The following is an 18,438-nucleotide window of genomic DNA, read 5'->3' as shown; positions in this document are numbered from 1 at the left end:
CTACATCCACTTCTTATATACAGTCTATGCTAGTGAGTCATTGTGACTTGAACCGTAAGTCTATCAACCTAACGTCACCATCGCTCTTTTACTTAACCTAAAAGATTCTGTTGCCGAAATCAAACTTCCTGTGATGAGGATAGTTTATTTTGAAAGGAATCTACGCAGGTAACGAGTATATATTGACAAGTTGTCCCTGCCCCTTCATTCTAACAATAGAGGGGGTACTCAAAGCGTTCTCTGGCCTCTCTGATCCCAGGGGCCACTGACCGTGTGGCGGTATTTGATGAGTCGGGAGTGAGAATGTGTTGACTAAAGAAACATGTTTTAATATCTAATATTTGCTTTGCTTCATACCTTATATATTACCAATAAACTGCCAGGAATTCTGTGCTGTCATGCACGCCACTGCCCCTCTCTCCGTTTCACCCTGTGTTTCTCCCTGTCTGTCATCTCCCGCAGCGTAAAGCCAGTCAGACATAAACAGTATTGTTTTACCCGGGTAGGGCTCACAGCAGGGCACTGTTAGCCCCACGCAGCCCACAGCTCTCCCCATGCCTCAGTGATATCCCTCCTCTATGGCTCAGTGCCCGCATACATATGAATGCCCCCTGTCTTCTACCCTTCACGCTTCTGAGCCGGTCCAAGCTGAGCGGCAAGCTGAGATGTTACACGGCTGCCATGCTCGTTGGGCGGAGGGGTAGCGAGGAGAAGCCTAGCATTCCAGCGATAGTAAATTAACTGTAATGACACATTCTTTTGAGTGATTATAGGTATGATGGTACTTGAGCTGAAGGTGCTTCCCTGTGGTGTGGTTTGCTGAGTTGTGCTAAGCATGCTGAGGGGGAAATCTAGGCGATGGGGTGGAAAAGCAGCTCATGTTAGATCACCTGGAAAATACAGCCTCTGTGTATGTAAACATTATGATGAAGACTTTGTAATAGATTAGTGCAATGGAGTGTCTAGCACTTTGCAGAATATCTCACAAAGTGAACCATATCTTTGCAGATATTATTTGGGGTTTTTTCACAGTACTTTTTCAATTACACTTTAGGCTTTCACATGAAGAATGCGAAATACTTGCCAATGAAAAATGTTATGTCTAAGGCTTTTATTTTGTAAGATAAAAGAGTAAAAGTAGATCTGGTATGTGCTGCCTCTGTTAATGTTGAAAGGATTTATAAAGTTTGCTGTCTCGGAGGCTCCGTATTGTCGTTAATAATTTGTAGTCGGCCCGTTCAGCTCAACGTAATTGTTTGATGATCAGAAATATTATTGTTTTTTTCCATCCCAAAAATATTTTGACCTGCTTAAAAAAACTTTAATTTGTACAGAAGCCCATTATACAAAAGTTTACAAAAAGGTTACAAAAAAGTTATTTTATTGTCATTGTACAATGAAATGCAGATTGCAGTCCCTTTTTGCTACACAACACAACACAAAAACAAAAGTACAAAACAATGCTATTAAATTGCCAGAATAAAGAAAAAGAGAAAAAAAGAAAAATAATTATTCCTCAATTTTCCTTTCATCCTTTTAAAGTAGCTGGGGCAAATGAGCATCTTTAGTTTTAACAGAAAATGACGCAGAATCAATTTGTATACAGGGCGTGCATAAAGGAGATAAAATATGCCAATAGATATTTGTTGAGTTTACAGTTAATCGCATTTCTTCCGTTGAGGAGAGCGGTTTACGGCTTTTTGGCTGTAAAACTCATTGACTTCTTGCTTCTTCAGTCTATCGTGTTTGCATTCCCTCTCGTTTTGGAGAATAACGCACCGAACAGCCCGTCGAGCTCTTTTTGCGTGCACATAGCTCACGTTCAATCTGTGGAGGCTATATAGTACAAACGAAGCTTTAATCGTGCTCATTCAAATGTGTGGCTAAAGCTGTAGATGAAGTGCAGTGTTTCATTTCCAAATGCATTTCCTTGTCCTGCAGCCCTACAGAGTACAGTAAGTGCCAGAAAATGAGAACCCCCGTGATGGCTCACAGCTACATCTTTTGATTAGGAGTGCGATACTTCTGAAGGAAATAAGCAGGCTATACAGATGAAGCGGTGCTGTGGGATGATGTGTAACTGGAATAAGCTGCAACGTCCTTCCACAGCCATTGTGTGTCACAACGCGCTGCATCCCCCAATTTATCCCCTCTCTGGTTCAAGGAAGATTCCTATTGATTTCCTATCACAGATACAGTGCACATAGTAAATAGGAAATGTGTGTCCTATAATTTCTACCTACTGATAAAACAGGAGGCCAGACACCCCCCCCCACACACACACACACACACACACACACACACACACCCCAAATGTCTTTGTTCCGGGGCCCCTTTAGAAACAGAACAACAACGGCTGTAAATTTCATGTGAATGCCTCGAATACGGTAATGACATCCTTTGAAAATGATGTGTGTTTGAACTAATGGTGTGGCATTGAATCCTGGGAATTTCCGGACGTGATTAATGAGATTACACTTAGTGTGGGAGAACAAGCGTAACTTCAGGCCATGTTTTTGATACATGGTTAATGCGTGTCACTCCGCGGGCCACTGCCCAAACCAACAGAGGGAGATTTGCTTTCCCCGGGAACATTCACATGTAATCTCTCAGTGTCCAGCATTCGCTCGACGGCGTGGGGGGGGAAAAGTGAGACAAATCCATTTAGACAGGAAGTAGCATGTGTGCAACTATTTCCACTAACAGGTTTGACCAAGAAGGGTGTGTAAGTAACACTTTTTCAGGTAGCGAAAAAAAGGGAATGATGCGAGAGCAGTGGAGCGTACAGGACATCGGTCGCATTCTGAGTGAACATTTTCAACCGTTTTTCTTTTTTTTTTTAGAAAACCTAATTTCTGCCTGCACCTTTTTTTGGAGGGGGGGTTTAGCAGACATTCATATATATATATATATATTTTTTTTTGTCATCCCTGGAAGTTTAGATGTGTTGTGTTGCTATTTTTGTAATCGCTACAACGCTACAGGCTTCAAATAAAAGCCAGAGACAATACTCCTCCTACAATCGAGTTTCTGTGCCCGTTGCCTGGCCCTACAGCTGCATCCATTTCTGCAGTGTCCCTGAAATTTCTGAGCATTATCAAGGGGAAGGACGAGCTAATCTGCACTGATTTGAAACAGGACCAAAACACTGGCTTTCCTAATCCCTCATTTTTTTTTTTTTTTTATTATCGGGGCTGGTGAGGAGCATTTACCCCTGTGGGAGGGAAAGAAAGAGGGAGCTATTTCATGCTTCACCGGTTCCACTGTTTTTATGAAGATTTTTTTTTTTTTCCTTACCCTCTGCCCCCCCCTTCAATACGCAGTGTAACTGAAGTTATGAAGCCTGTTTGCAATAGTCAAACACCTTTGAGAAGTACGAAGGTAATTTTCATAATTAGCAGTGTGTAGATGGCCGCCTTCTCCCTCTGTAGTAGTAGTAATTTAACTTTAAGGCAGATAAGGCTGTGTACCTCTGGACAAAAAAAAAAAGGAGGAGCAATTTCTTTAGCTGTCTCTCAATTTATTTCATTTGACAATTGGCAAACAGCTATGGCACACGGGATATAATTTGCTTTTGCATGAGCACACCGATTTGGATTATTGTACACATCTTTGGGATGCGATTGTGACGTGTCCTCACATTCTGTAAACCAATTAATTTGATATTTTATTGACTTATCTAATACGTTTGTGGAAACTCCCACAGAATGGCAGTTTGTTTGATATCTGTAGATGGCAGACCTTGATAAACTCATACTGAGACATAGCTTTTAAAGTAAATCGAGAGTGAGTAGATTCATAGAGAGAAAATTCCAAGTCTATCAGCAGCTGACATCAAGTTATAACATGCTGTTTTTTTTTTCTTCACGGGGAAGAAAGAGAGCGCATTGATCTGCTGTGATCTTGACGCTGCAAAAGGCATGGGGTGTAACAAGTAGAATGGAATTTACAAGGTAAGCTTCAGCAACACAACAGTATAGGTCATCATAAGACTATGAATTACTGGAACACCTCTGTCTCAGAGGACCACTTGAGGCTCGCTCACTGTGAAATAATTGGGTTGCAACAGAGAAACTGCTACTCCAGTTAGAGTGCAAAGGTGGCTTTTGCTTTGTTTTGCTGTTACAAGACCACAGACGGCGGCAGTGACTATTAATCAATAACTGACTTGTGTAGCTGACGTCATAAATAGGTAGAAAACTGCCCGGATCTGAGAAACATCTTTGATTGCAGGGTTTTTTGTGAAAGGCCCTTGTACTGAATTGGTTAACCCATGGGATAAAAAAATGTATTCCCATGAGTTTGTTTTGAAGTTCTTATAGATTGAATGTATTTTACAGAAGTATTTCACTGGATATATGATTTCTTTCATAAAAAGGAAGCTGTGTATGCTGTGAAAACAAGTACTTTTATTTGATAATGGTGCTTCATGACCAGAGTAAACAGAGAAATGGGTTTGTGTATTCCCTTTGGCTAAAAAGGTAGAAAAACTACAACAACCAGAATGCATTGGGCTTGTTGCTGCCCAGCTTGGGTGTAACTTTACACATACATGTTCCCCTTTCTCTTTAAAGTAGGATGCAGCAACTTCATCCAAAATAATCTTGCATCTGCACAGCAACTCCACTTAAGTTTCCATCCGTGCACATTCATCGGGTGGTGTTTGGCTTGACTCTCGGCTGTGGCAGCTTCTTTCTCCTTCATGCGTCGTAATTCCTCCGCAATGTATTCAGGGTCACTCGGCCTCAGTGACCCCGGATGTCAGATTTGATTGCGGAGCGGTTTGAAGTACAATCTGTAGTTTGAACCAACTGCCCTAGAGCCGGCAAACTTTAGCTGGTAAATGAGTGAGGGGCCTTTGGGTGCTGGCAAAATTTAGATGAACTTCAACATTGTTCATTTGCATATACTGGGGCGGCTGTGGCGTAGTGGAGAGCAAGGTAGTTCTCCAATCAGAGGGTCGGTGGTTCGATACCCGGCTTCGGCAGTCGATGTGTCCTTGGGCAAGACACTTAACCCCAAGTTGCTCCTGAAGGCTTGCCATCGGTGTGGACTGGATGTTGCATGAATGTTAGTTAGAGTCTGATGGTGGCACCTTGCATGGTAGCCTGTCATCAGTGTGTGAATGGGTGAATGATATGTAATATACTACTGACTGTAAGTCGCTTTGGATAAAAGCGTCTGCTAAATGACTGTAATGTAATGTAATGTAATATACTTACCAATATGCAGCGATACAAAGCTGGTTGGAAAATTCCAAGTCATCACTGTGCTGCACATTGGTCAACAGGTCACATGGAGGTTGTCTCAGAGCTTGTAGAGGCAACAGAAGATGGTAAGCAGCCAGTGAGCATGCAGATGTCCGGGGTGTGCAGGGATTGTGTTTCACATCTGGCGTTTTTTTTTGTTTTTTTTCATGTTTTTAATTTACCACTGAAACCTCCGAATTACAATGTCGGAGCCAAAAACTCGGCGGAAGGTCTTTGCTACAAGCCTTTTCATCTGCAGCGGACAGACGCCGGCGCCCGTGGCAGGACCTGTGCCGTCTGCGGCGAGGGACGCCTCCCTTTGTTGTCAGAGCACCTTTAAACATCTCTCACAGAAAACAATTAGCATACCATCTGTAGCTTCCTGCCAGCATGTTGCTCGCTGTCAGCTTGTCAGCTTCTTTCCTCTCCTCCTTCTTTCTCTCTCCCCCTCACACACTCAATCACACTGAGACTGATGAGGAGCTAGGTCAGTGTGTATTAAAATGAAAGAGTTTAATTGCGTTAATAGTCTCTTTATATTCAGTTTTTCAATGCATTTTTTTTCCCTGATACCTTTTAATGGGGCCGTGAATAGTGGATTGATTTGTCACTAATCTGTTTCTGTGATTCGCCTTGAGCGTTTGGCAGAGCTGGTGTATTGATGAAGGTCCTTGCGCACATTTCCTGCAAAGCTCATAGAGCCGGTCAGATAAAGGACACCACTTCTGCAACATTGAGTATTGTCGCTGTGAAGGTGACGGCTAATTGCTCCAGTGTTAAAGGAATAATGATACCCGATAAACATTTTAAGAGTACATTCGTCAACAGTTTATATTCATTACATCAACGGAGCTGTACTTTAATCGGAGGAACTCTTTTCAGAAGTGTTTTCTTTGTGCGTTACCGCTTAAAGTGAGAGGGCTCAAGTACCTCTTTTTACTTATCTAATGACCTTCAACAACAATAAAACCTTTTAGTGTGTAGGCTCTACACTTCCCGGAAAACATGGCCATCAGTTGATTCACTTTCCTTGCAGTGCTGCAATAAGCACGTGACAAATCCATTGCTCTCGTAGTTTATTTTGCACACTAGCTAACATGTCCAGCAGAAGCTAGGGTTACAAGAGGCTAGTTGACTGACCAACACTTTACTGACAGGTTTGCTTAGCTAGGCAGAACACCATTTGACCACATTACTTTTGAAATCACGTCACATTCGCCCTAAATAATGACACTTTGACGCCAGAACTGTACTCAAATTAAAAGGGGATGAAAAGGGAACATTTTCAGATGTAGTTTGCTAACGGACACATGTGTTTGTTCAAATATCATGTTGTTTTTAACTAAGACAGTGTGGTATATTTTCAGGTCTTGCGCAATACAGCGAAGGCCCCAAGTGTCTTTGTCCTTATATGGGAAGAAGATGTGCAGGATACCAGGGGCTGTAGGGTAGATGTTTAGATTGACGGGGCCCCATACATGGTCTGGACTTCAGCCCAAATGTGAATAACATGTACCCTATATAAGGAGGTTTGAGAGCCCGAAAGGGAGGATTTCTCACATTCGACTCGAGACCTCCGGGCGCTCTAGGCGTCCGTCATGACATGTGTTGCTTGTTTGTAATAAACTTTATTATACCAGCAAGAACAGTGTCCGCGGAGCATCCTTCCTCATCACTTCAACAGCACTGTCGCATGAAAGATACGACAACAGCATGCAGAGCACAGAGGCTGGGTTGGAGATACTGAAGTGAACCAAGTCAATGTGAAGATCATTTGAGTTGAAGACAACTACGCTCCTTACTGTCAGCGCAATAAAACACCAAACAAGTAAAAGCTCATGTTTTATCGTAACATCTGTTTAACAAGCATGAACATGTAAACGAAAGTGAAACCTATAATTCAATCGGCTCAGTTCGCAGTCTCTCATCCACAGCCTCTATGTTTACACAACTGTGGCTCACTGTGGCCTCGGTGTTGGAGCAGGTCGTCCTTCAATCAGAGGATTGGCGGTTGGATCCCAGGCTCCGCTAGTCCATGTCAATGTGCAAGACACTTAACAACCCAAATTGCTAATTTACCAGCAATCTGTGGTGTGCGAATAGTTAGATAGCTCTGATGTACAGTAGCACCTTGTGTTGTGGCCCCTGCCATTAGTGTTTGAATGAGTGTGAATGGGTGAACATATAGTTTCAAAGTGCTTTATGTCGGCGTAGGACTAGAAAAAGCATATACAAGTACAAGTTAATTTACCATTTACAAGCACAGCACGCACGTTCATATACTTTTTTTTTACAAACAAATTAAACAGAAGCTGTCTTCATGTAGTCTAACTGTTAAGCTTAATTTGTTCTTGTAAATTTCTCTGATGGCTGAAACAAAGCAGCCCACCTCCTTCTACCAATGGTACCTGCAGGCAGCCAATCAGCAGAGAGCAGGACAGGAGGAATGACTGATACTGACTGATGTCTTTGTTCTTCATTCTTCTTTCACTCAGGAATATGATTCATTTTATTGTCATTTTAGATTTATTTCTAGTGAGATATCATTTTCTTTATATAGGCACTTAGTTACAGTTGCTGCTTTAGAAACGATAATTAATGTATTTGTTTGAAAAATTCTATACGTGTTTTTAAAAGCAATCATTTAGTCCTGAAAAAAAAATAGCTTCTATTATTTGAATCCTAAAGATACCTGTCCCTACCGGAAGGCCAATGTAATTCTCCGACAGGATTGTAAAGGAAGGGGTGAGCACATTGTTCCTTTAAAATAATAGTGTCACAAAACGTAATGTGACATAGAAAACTAAGCTTTTACTTTTGGTGTCTCACAGGACATTAAATAGGATCTCTGGGTAAAAGTATTTGTTTGCCCCTCCCCACTCTTTTTGGACTTCATAGTTCTTCATACTCGTGATTATACCAATTAACTTTCAATAACTGTTGCTCAATGTGCTATGTCACTTGCTTTGCACGTTGCCTTTTTTATTATACACTTGATCTGCCAGAGTGTTAAAAATGAGTCCACGTTAAGAAAGAAAAAACTACATAAATGTACAATCCCAACATTTTTTTATTTTTTAATAAACCACAGTATTTAGCTACCCTCTCTTTCCCAATAGATATCATACTGTCCCTTACACACTATATTGAAAAATGTATAGAAAGAAATGCTCAGATTTCATACACACTGCTGGTATTCCAGAGCAGGACTATTGGCGTTGCTTTGTAAAATGTGAAGCATGTCTGATGCAGATGGGACTGGATATCTTTTTTTTTTGAAGAAATCAACCCCACAGAGGGTTGAGTAGTCTCAACTTGATTGGCACAGCGATGTAGAGATGATTGCCTATAGAGTTATAGTTCCTCACTCTGTCTTTCTGCCCCACAGGTACCCCGGTTACCCGGGTAACAGCAACAGATGCCGATGATCCGGTGTACGGGAACAGCGCTAAACTGGTCTACAGCATACTGGAGGGACAACCATATTTCTCCGTAGACCCCAACTCTGGTGAGTGCAGTGCCGTGTGCTTGTTGCTGTTTCAGAATTATAATGATTCTGTTCCTCTATAGCAGTGGTTCTCAACCTTTTTTCAGTGATGTACCCCCCCCTGTGAAATATTTTTTTCAGCCAAGTACCCCCTAACCAGCGCAAAGCATTTTAGGTTGAAAAAAAGATGTAATACACAGCGCTCTGCCATCAGTGTCTGATTTATTAAACACTGACGATTGGATTGTTGCATTGAATTCAGTTGATGAACTTACACTTATATTGTATTGAATATTTATTAAATAACTATTTTTAAAGGATTTTTGAAAGGATGCTAATTTTAAATATATTTTTTAAAAATCTCACGTACCCCCTGGAGTGCCTTCACGTACCCCCATTTGAGAACCACTGCTCTAGAAGACCAAGCAGCACAATCATTTTGGAGCAAGCTGGATTCATCAGTCACCTGTTCGGGATGGCCATATCAAGTTACCTACTGCAACCAGTTTAGGTATAACACTATACATAGCATGCTGAATACTACAAGCAATAATACAGAGGTCCAGTGTGATCGCTAAGACTTCAAGAAAAAGGAGAGACAAAAGGAGGACACCTCTGTGGGACAGGCAAAGCTCTTTGTGCCGTTACTCATTGTTTGCCCGACAAAGCCTGACGAAGATCTCTGCGCGATCCAAACGTTGCTTCATTAAATTTAATGGGAGCTATTAATACAGCATGCACATCCTTTGTCTGTTTCCAACCAATGGAGAGCATAATGTATTACAGAATGTAATGAATGAACGGCACGCCCACAACGGGACAAAAAGGAGAAGAAATAGGCTTAACAGAGAGAGACAGTGATTACATCTAAGGATTATTTCAGTGCTGTCTTTCTTCTCGGCGAGGCCAAAACCTCTCAGTATTTAAACATTGTCCTTTTTCATTACCTGCTTCGACTTAGATAAATGAGCTTACAAAGTCACCTCAGGTCAAGCGGTGGACTAACAGGGGTTTTTTTTTTTTGGTTTTTTTTGAAAGTACAGAAAGTCATTACCGTTCGATTGTGACCAATCCATGACGGGATAATTAATTATCTTAATTAACAAAGTTACCTCTGCTGTGGAGAAGGTTAGGGTTAGGGTTCCTGCTGCTGGGTGATGGCTATCAAGGAAGCAAGTATGAATGAAGGTATTTATTGGTTTAAGGAAAGGTCTCATGTGAGGTTTGTGTGTGTATACACCTCCAGCAACTCAAGCCAGGCAAACTGTTTGTATTTGCCTCGTAGTTGTTACGTGTAAAGTAGAGACTTACATTCTTACTTAATTTGTGCGCAGGCAGCAGTTTAACTTTGTGGCGTTGTTTGTGGTATTGTTTAAAAACAATACCAAATCATACCTAGAAAAAAAAAAAGACAGAGATTGAGCGATATGTAGCTGTTACTGTGTAAACTGTGACCTCTAAAAAATGAGATGAAACAGCAACAAGACATTTACATCACATGAATAAACATGCACTTTCTGCTGTATAGCAGCAGAAGCTTCTCGGGGTCGTCCTTGTGCAGTTTCACGGATGTAAGGGAGTAGAAAAGGCCTAAACAAAAACATTATTGCAATTCATTAATAGATGAGAAATATTTCTATTTCTATTACAAATCAGTGCGGGTGCATTTGCAATGTTGCCTGGGTATTTGGCGGCGGAGCTCTCTTTGCTGCGGGGATCTAAATAAAAAAAGAAAGACAGATGTGACAGAGGGAGGGTGCTTTTAATGTACATGAGAGCCGCCCAGAGGTGCAACAGGTTGTACAGGTTGTAAAGATTCCAGCAGGGGGAGATGCAACAGCTTGGCCCTCCAGCGGTGACCTCACTCTGTCGCCGTGCATTCATCTAAAATGCATACATTTTCTGAGAGGACAATATTGGGAATTATAGTTTAAAAAGATTAAAATACAACATTTACAAAAAAGACCACATGGCAACTATGTTAACCGGTGTGTTGTTCACCACCGTGTATACGTCTGCATCACCTGGAAAGCCCTTCAGGGACAGAAAATGCACGCTAAAAGAGAGCTGACAATGTTGGTTACTGCTGAAAGAAGTTGTGTAACAGCAACCACGGGTCCAGAGGTAACGCAGCCCATCTGTTTATGTGAAGCGCTCGTAGATTACGGCTGTGCGAGGCTGCTGTTAACTCAGGCTCCCCGGGGCCCCCGCATCCTCTTTCTCTGCAGACGCACCCTCTTCAGCTGCACACTTATTGTTTCCAAACATGACTGGTACGTCTGGGGGTAAAATGTGGATCACCGGTACTATTAGTAAAAGGAGGAACATGGAAATGACGCAGGGAAAGAATGCACCCACACAGCTGATGTGAAACAGAAATAAGACCCCATAATGTGAACACGGCTCCCAATAAATTTAATGTGGTAATGTTTTGATCTTGCCGAGATCTTCGTCAGGCTTCTCAGACAGCAATTACTGTCATCACTGATGGAAAGCATTATATACACACGCAATATTACTCACACGTCATATCGATCTGGATAATACAATCCCTTTGGGCCTGCTGAAGAAGACTGATGCCCGTGCAGCCTTTCACAGGAAGTAAAGGCCACGCGTTGTAGGCGGGGGAGGACAAAAGTACGGCTTTATCAGCGGGACACATCCAGACAAATACAATAGCTCCTCCATTATGCGTTTCCTGGAATGGCCAGGTCAACTGATCTTCGGTTGCATGAAATACATTATTAAAAAACCTTAAATTATAAGATTCATACAGGCATCACTGGGTTGCATGATTCCATTAGCTGATTGGTCGCCCTAAATGCTAAATGGGCCAGTACTCACATGCTGTAACATCGTTGCATGATGAATTCAAAATAATAATGATAATAATGACTTCTTCCTTTCACGAGGCAGACTCCTCAGCAGCGTCATCATGCATAAAGTTATCTCAAAGCAGTTTCCAGATTGGATCTTTAATTGCTTTTCCAGCTGACTTTTTAACATGTGTCTGTAAGCAATATGATTAAATAATGGTGAAATGACATTAATAAGAAATGAGATGGAAATCGACTGCTCACAATTTTTTTGGGGGGAAACGGCGTACAATAAACAAGCTCCAAGAAAAGGGGCTCTCCAAATTTATGTGCATAATCAGAGCGAACACTCACGCAGAGATCGGGCTCGTCCTCGCCGCAATCCAGAACGCATCTGCAGCCGGGACGCGGCTTTGGAAAACTAGCACTGAACGGACAATTTGAAGGATTAGCATTCATGCTCTGTGTGATTGCGCAGCACGTGCAGATGGCTCATTCAAGTGAGCCAGATGTTTTAATGAATGTTAATGAAAAATAAAAGGTAAGGGGAAAACAACCATTAGAATGCGTTTGACACTTACAACGCCACATTGGAAATGAAAAGCATTCAATAAATAAATAAACACCGTGCCCCGATTCATCACTTGGTTAATGGTCGGTGAAGAAAGAAAGAAAGAAAGAAAGAAAGAAAGAAAGAAAGAAAAAAAAAGTTGAGGCAAATATCTATGGAAATGAGTGTTTGTCTATCCTCCCTTTTCAGTGATTAGGAATTAATTTGAATAATTAACGATGATCAACAGAGATGAGAGTGTTGCTTCTAGCTTGATGAGTGAAGTGTGTGTGTGTGTGTGTGTGTGTGTGTGTGTGTGTGTGTGTGTGTGTGTGTGTGTGTGTGTGGTGGAGGAGCTCGAGTGACTTGTTTGTGTTGGTCTTTTTATTTATGGGTGCATTTATTAGGAGAGGTGGGCCTACCTCGTTGGTGCCAGTGGAAGCTCGTTTTTACTGCTCAGTCCAGTGACAGGACACAGTGTGTGGGGTTTAAACGTTGCACACAAAGCATGCGCCCATATAGCTTCGACTGTTTCCATACAAAGAGCAAACACCAGAACAAGGTGGGAGGAAAAAATAGGGCAATTTAAGGGTTAAAAATTGTAATTGTTTAAAATGGTGACCGATTTCTTCTGCTGAGGACAAATTTATATTCACCCTTCAGGTGCCTTTGTGTGCGTCCTGTGCACATTTACAAGGACAAGCGAGATGATACATTTTATACTGTGCATCGTGGGTTTCAGATTCAGTGCTTAAAAAAAAGTAAATACATCCTCCAGGTTCTCTGGATTTACTGCATTGGAAACTGAGCACTTGCCCCACTGCCTATTGCATCTCTACTAAATGATATCATTATGGTTATTATGATTATTGTTTTATTTTTGGTAGTAGCAGTAGTAGCAGTGTAATAAAACTGTCCTTGAGTAAACCCTCTATTTGAGGACATTCATTTAGTCATTCTTTGGAATAAAAAGAATGTGTTGTTGAGTCATTTATCTATACATTTATTAATTATCTTTAACCATATGTGGTTTAAGATTAAAGATGTAATAACAGTACATTTATAAGAGGCCTGACAGGAAGTTAGACCTCTCAGGGGTCTAATTTTCCTGGAACATACAGTGTGTAACATGTAACATTATATATATATATATATAAATGATTAACACTATACTTTTCTACACAATGGGGTCTAATAAGTTCAAATAAAACAACACAAGACAAATAAACAAAAAACAAGGGTGAAAATCAAGACATCTTTGAGTCGTTGTCTATGGCAACAATGTTGTGCAACTGGTCCAATTCGATTGCTTTGCTGAACCCCTGGTCATCAAATGCACCATGTTATGTCAAGAAAGTTGCTCGTTCGGGTCATTACCGTGAAGCTGTTAACAATTGATGGAGCTACGGGAATGATGATAATGGCAGCATGTAATGCTTGAGGTGGAGGTTTTGAAATTTCACATTACAGAAGTGGAAACAGCAGAACGCGCTAAAAGGCTTACGCTCGCTTGAGGTGGTTTTTGCCTTTCAATAGATAAATAATTACTAAATGGGTTACTAAAAATGCCTACCTACACGATTAATAAGCTTTTTCTGCTGTCTGCTGTATTCTTCTTGTCTCCGGACAGCCTGAAACATGACCAGTACTAGATGACATAGAAGAACCAAACAAAACTTGCCCAATTGAAACAAATTCCTGAAGACATTTTATCATCATGAATGGGTTTGATGGCCACTCTAGTTCTTCTTCATGGATTACAGCCTTGCGTAATCCAGTACAGGAGATGGAAGTGTGCCTAATCCGCATTTCGTTTTTGCGATTTTGTTTAAAAGTAGACAATTGCATCGAAACACTACTAATGTACTTTACTGTATTTAAATGATCCCTATTTGTATACAAGGTTAGTGCTCCTTCCTGCCTCCGACATTTGAATCAGTCAAGATATCAGATATATTTTGTTTGAAATACCCTCCCTTTGTTTCGATCATCAGTGCTGTGTGTGACCTCCAAAAGCAAAAAACGCCCCTGAATTTGTGCAACATCCTCTAAGAAAATCTATCACAAGAATTAAAAAATGCGGGCACAGACAGCATCCTTACCCCCTCCCACATTTTTCATCACAGCTAAGCATATTCTCATTGTCTGAGGCAGTTCAGGACCGAGGCAGGGTGTCATGCCAAAGCCTGGCTTTTATGAGGGGTTTTATATTCATTTGATGATCCTGCGGGCCTCTGTTTCCTGAGTGGATTATCCGTATACGCCGCCACTGAGCCCTTTTTATATTCAGTGCCGTGGCAGAGTCAATAAGGTCCGTTCTGCATACAATATTCAAGATTATACAAGACAGACAGCATAATTCACACTCGATCAGAATACAAATGACTGCAGTCGGCAGAACAACACATTGGAAGACAAACAGCTGATTCTCAGTGCCGGGACTGGTTCAGTCATGACCACCTTGCAGTGCTAACACAGACTGTGAATAAACCTGCAGGGATTGTTACTTTTTCTTTACGTCTGCCTCATATGGAGTCCTGGTTTTGTAATGTCATAGTCTAAAGAAATGCAACCTCCAAACCGAGGAGGAAGGTGGGCGTGAAGGTCGCAGCGTGCCTGGCTTTTTTTTTTTTTTCTCATGCGTGCTTGTGCATGCTCACATGAGCATCATTAAAATGATGTGCAGAGTATATCAGTCATATTTATAATTGCATTTGTGTGTTCCCACCTCCAGCGACCATAAAAATTGCTCTCCATGGGATGGATCGGGAGATGAGGGAGGAGTACCTGGTGGTCATTCAGGCTAAGGACATGGGAGGACACATGGGCGGCCTGTCCGGGACCACCACTGTCACCGTCACGCTGACGGACATCAACGACAATCCACCCAAGTTCTCTAAAAGTACGTAATCTCACAACCCAAATCAAATTAGCAGGAGAAAGAAATGACTGCTGCTCTAAATGAGTATTTTTCTATTTGGTCATAATTGGGGAAAATGAATGCTATTTTGTAAATTTCATTAAACAGGCTCCTCAGAAACTTTATCTTACTGCCGTAAAGTCTAATGATGATGCAGTGCTGTAATATGCTTCCGTGATTTTGTTTAATTCGTTCAGCGTTTATCGAAACTTTATCGAGCTTTGTCTGTTCCTCCCCAGGTTTGTATGAGTTTGTGATCCCAGAAGATCTACCGATAGGGAAAATGGGCGGCAAGGTAAAAGCGAATGACAGGGACATCGGCGATAATTCCAAATCAACGTATAGCATCATCGAGGGAGATGACCACGGCATGTTTGAGATTGCCACGGACACGCAGACACAAGAGGGGATCCTTCGACTGAAGAAGGTAAGACAGTGAAATGGACTGAGGACTGCTAGGTCGACTTCTTATGTCAAACACAACAGGGCCGTGGACTGTGTAACACAGCCGCTGTGAGCTAACAGTAACACTTGCTAATGTTAGCCAGAAATGTAGTTAGTTTGAGACATGGCCGTCCTTGTGTGGTATTTTTGGGAGTAAAATCAGTCTCGGGAACAGCTTGTTTTAAATGGAATCGCTGGAGCAGAGTGCAATGGGAATGGAAGACAGGCCCCTCCCCCTCCCCATACAGACATTTTGCTCAGCCCCCGTCACGGATATTGGGAGGTCGGTTCCTAGTTGCAGAGCTAGGCCGCTACGCTGAAGCAATCACAGTATACACAACGCGCGACAGCTACGTTAATGCAGCACTATGTTAAAAAAGCACTCACTCAAATTGCCGACTTCGCCCTATTATTACAGTGTGCAGCACTTGTTATACGTGCGCATCATTTTTTATAATGTGCACACTGATTATAATTAAAAAGTGAATCCTGGACATTACAAATAAAGCTGAACGGCGTCACCCAGTTTTTTTTAATTCAAATACCCTTTGTTTATCGGCTCTTATCTCACATAGTGGACAGAATATTTGTATAAAACTGGATGAAGCATTTAGTTATCTAGTTTGTTTCCATTCACAAACATGAGTGGGGAAGAATATTATTAACACATTTGAATATAATGCAGTCCAGTACAACACCACAATACGACATCCTTAATAAACATAGAGCTGAATGAACTCCTCTTTGAAATGTTAACAACAGGTACCATTCTAATCTTTCTGCAAACCTTGGATACACAGTATCTCCACATCTATGAAACATTAATATGTTTCATATTAACATTTCTACCGACATTTAAATCAATTTTAAAGTGTTTTGACTGCTCATGGTACTTTTGCTGGTTCAAAACAGCATTCTCAATGATGATGATGAGGTTTAGGAAAAAGAGCTGCTTGGTTCGGTGAAGTCAAAGCTTTGGTTTGAGTTAAAATAAATATGTTACTTTCGGATTTAAACGGGACACATGCACCTGTCTCCTGGGTGAAAGTCCCGTGTGTGACCTAACCCTCCACCCCATCCTCCTCTCTACACATACTTTGTTAGAAACATAATAACACGTCCCGAAACACGTCCCATTGAAAAGTAATTGACAATGCAGGTTCTTGGAATGGGAATATCATTTCTGAGACGAGGCTGTGGATTGCATTTACTTAAAAAAAAAGATAATAATAAAGACAAAAATAGTCATCATTTATTCATAGAGCAGTGATTTATAATGCGATAATTATCGATGCATGAGCCCAGATTAATTCAAAGATTCCAGGGTTAAGCCCCTGCTGCTACAGCTAATTTCTTAAAGACATAAGCAAAAGCTGTATAAAAATGTGTGTTCTTAATTCTAACTGATGAGCTTACATAAGGCCTGAGCGCTCTTCTTCTTCTGTACCACTCCTGGGGAAACTTTGTGCCTTCATTTGTGAGGGAAGACTTTGCAAAAAAAATTAACATTACATGTTAAGACAATATAGAACAAAAACTCCCGCACACTGTCTTCTTTAGTCACGACGTTTCGGTGCGTAGACCTTCATCAGGTTATTTGACTTATTATTTGTAAAATAACCTGATGAATGTCTACGCACCGAAACGTCGTGACTAAAATACATTTATACTCAAGTGAAGAACACAGTGTGTGGGAGTTTTTGTTCTATATTGTCTACCTAAGGTATTCTCCTACACACCTGTCATCCTACTGGAGTGCAAAAGTTTTGCTCTTTTTAACATTACATATTAAGACACAAGTGCCTGCAAGTTCATAATCTTGAAGGGTAAAGTGTGCATTTTGCTTATTTTTTACTCTCCGTAAAAAAAAAAAGAATAGAAATGTTTCTTTGGCCTGAGGTAAAGTATGAGTTTTCATGCTGGACTTTCTGTCTGTATGGACATCTAAGCAAATACAGTAAATCTGTGAAAGCTAAGAGGTCCTGATAAGTTAATCTAATTTTCACATTACAGTCTCGCCCGTTTAGCTGTAGCTTTCTCAGCTGAAGGCAAATTGTTACATATTGTAAATTGGTTAAGCCCTCGTTGTACCATTTGTTAAATCCAGTTTTCTCTGACAACCACATTACCATCACCATTAGGAGTAGATGGACTACACCTGAAGTTGCCTTTTTTTTTTGTGATGCTAACACATCCACATGTGAGAGCTGCACTCTTCTACCACTGGCCCCGAAAGCAATGTCAGTGAAACAGTTGCTGGTTAATTGCCTTGCTTACAGGCAAGGCAATTAACCAGAAAATACAAAGCTCATTAAATTTGTTCAAGACATTCCCCCTTGTGTTTTGTCCTGAGGAAAACAAGCTAGCGACATATGTCACAAAACCTGAATCTCTAACCTTGAGGTAAAAACAACGTTATTGATTATTGCATCAATAACGTTGTATTCATCAGCTAATTTTGAAGTGTGGCCGAAAAACATGCTTTGCTGCTGATGGAATACGAATCCGAGGATCTTAGTTTGACACAATTGCATGAGTTTCTAGATGTGCAGCACAAATGATGCATATTTCCTCCAGGATAAAGCCGTATAGGTTTGACTCTGGATATCATTGTTTGCCTGTAGACATTCCAAGCACACAATCATACATTTTCTCTCAATACCAAAGGAAGTATGTGTAATTTACATTTGAAAACTGCAAGGCGTCTAAATAGCACTGTGACCTGCATGCCAGTTAAAACACAGCTGTATCTCAAGGACATCTGTGGAAATCAAACGGAGGTTTGAACATGTGGTATCAAAGAAACCAACGCTGTTCATATATTTATGCATTCTATATTCTAAGTCTATAGGTGCCCAGCTCGGTAGAGGATTTCTTTCATATATTGAAACACATGTGATTGATGGATGGGCGTTCTTAAGTCTTGAGCCATGCTTGGTTCTGTGTGTGGAGGGAAAAGCTATGCTATCACT

General features: G+C 41.1%; 1 protein-coding gene across 2 annotated transcripts in view; it reads left to right on the top strand.

Moving 5' to 3' along the window:
* Positions 1 to 18,438, top strand: part of cdh8 (cadherin 8) — a 96,468-nt gene that overhangs the window by 56,035 nt on the left and 21,995 nt on the right. For both annotated transcript variants that reach the window (XM_054609317.1, XM_054609308.1), the window contains exons 3-5: positions 8,638 to 8,757; positions 14,837 to 15,004; positions 15,262 to 15,449. In XM_054609317.1, the coding sequence (XP_054465292.1) occupies positions 8,638 to 8,757; positions 14,837 to 15,004; positions 15,262 to 15,449 (476 nt within the window). The remainder of the gene's footprint in view (positions 1 to 8,637; positions 8,758 to 14,836; positions 15,005 to 15,261; positions 15,450 to 18,438) is intronic.

This window comes from Anoplopoma fimbria, chromosome 2 (genome assembly GCF_027596085.1).
Source record: "Anoplopoma fimbria isolate UVic2021 breed Golden Eagle Sablefish chromosome 2, Afim_UVic_2022, whole genome shotgun sequence".
Classification (NCBI taxonomy): domain Eukaryota; kingdom Metazoa; phylum Chordata; class Actinopteri; order Perciformes; family Anoplopomatidae; genus Anoplopoma; species Anoplopoma fimbria.
Note: the sequence above shows the minus strand (reverse complement) of the source record. Positions and strands in the feature narration are given on the sequence as shown.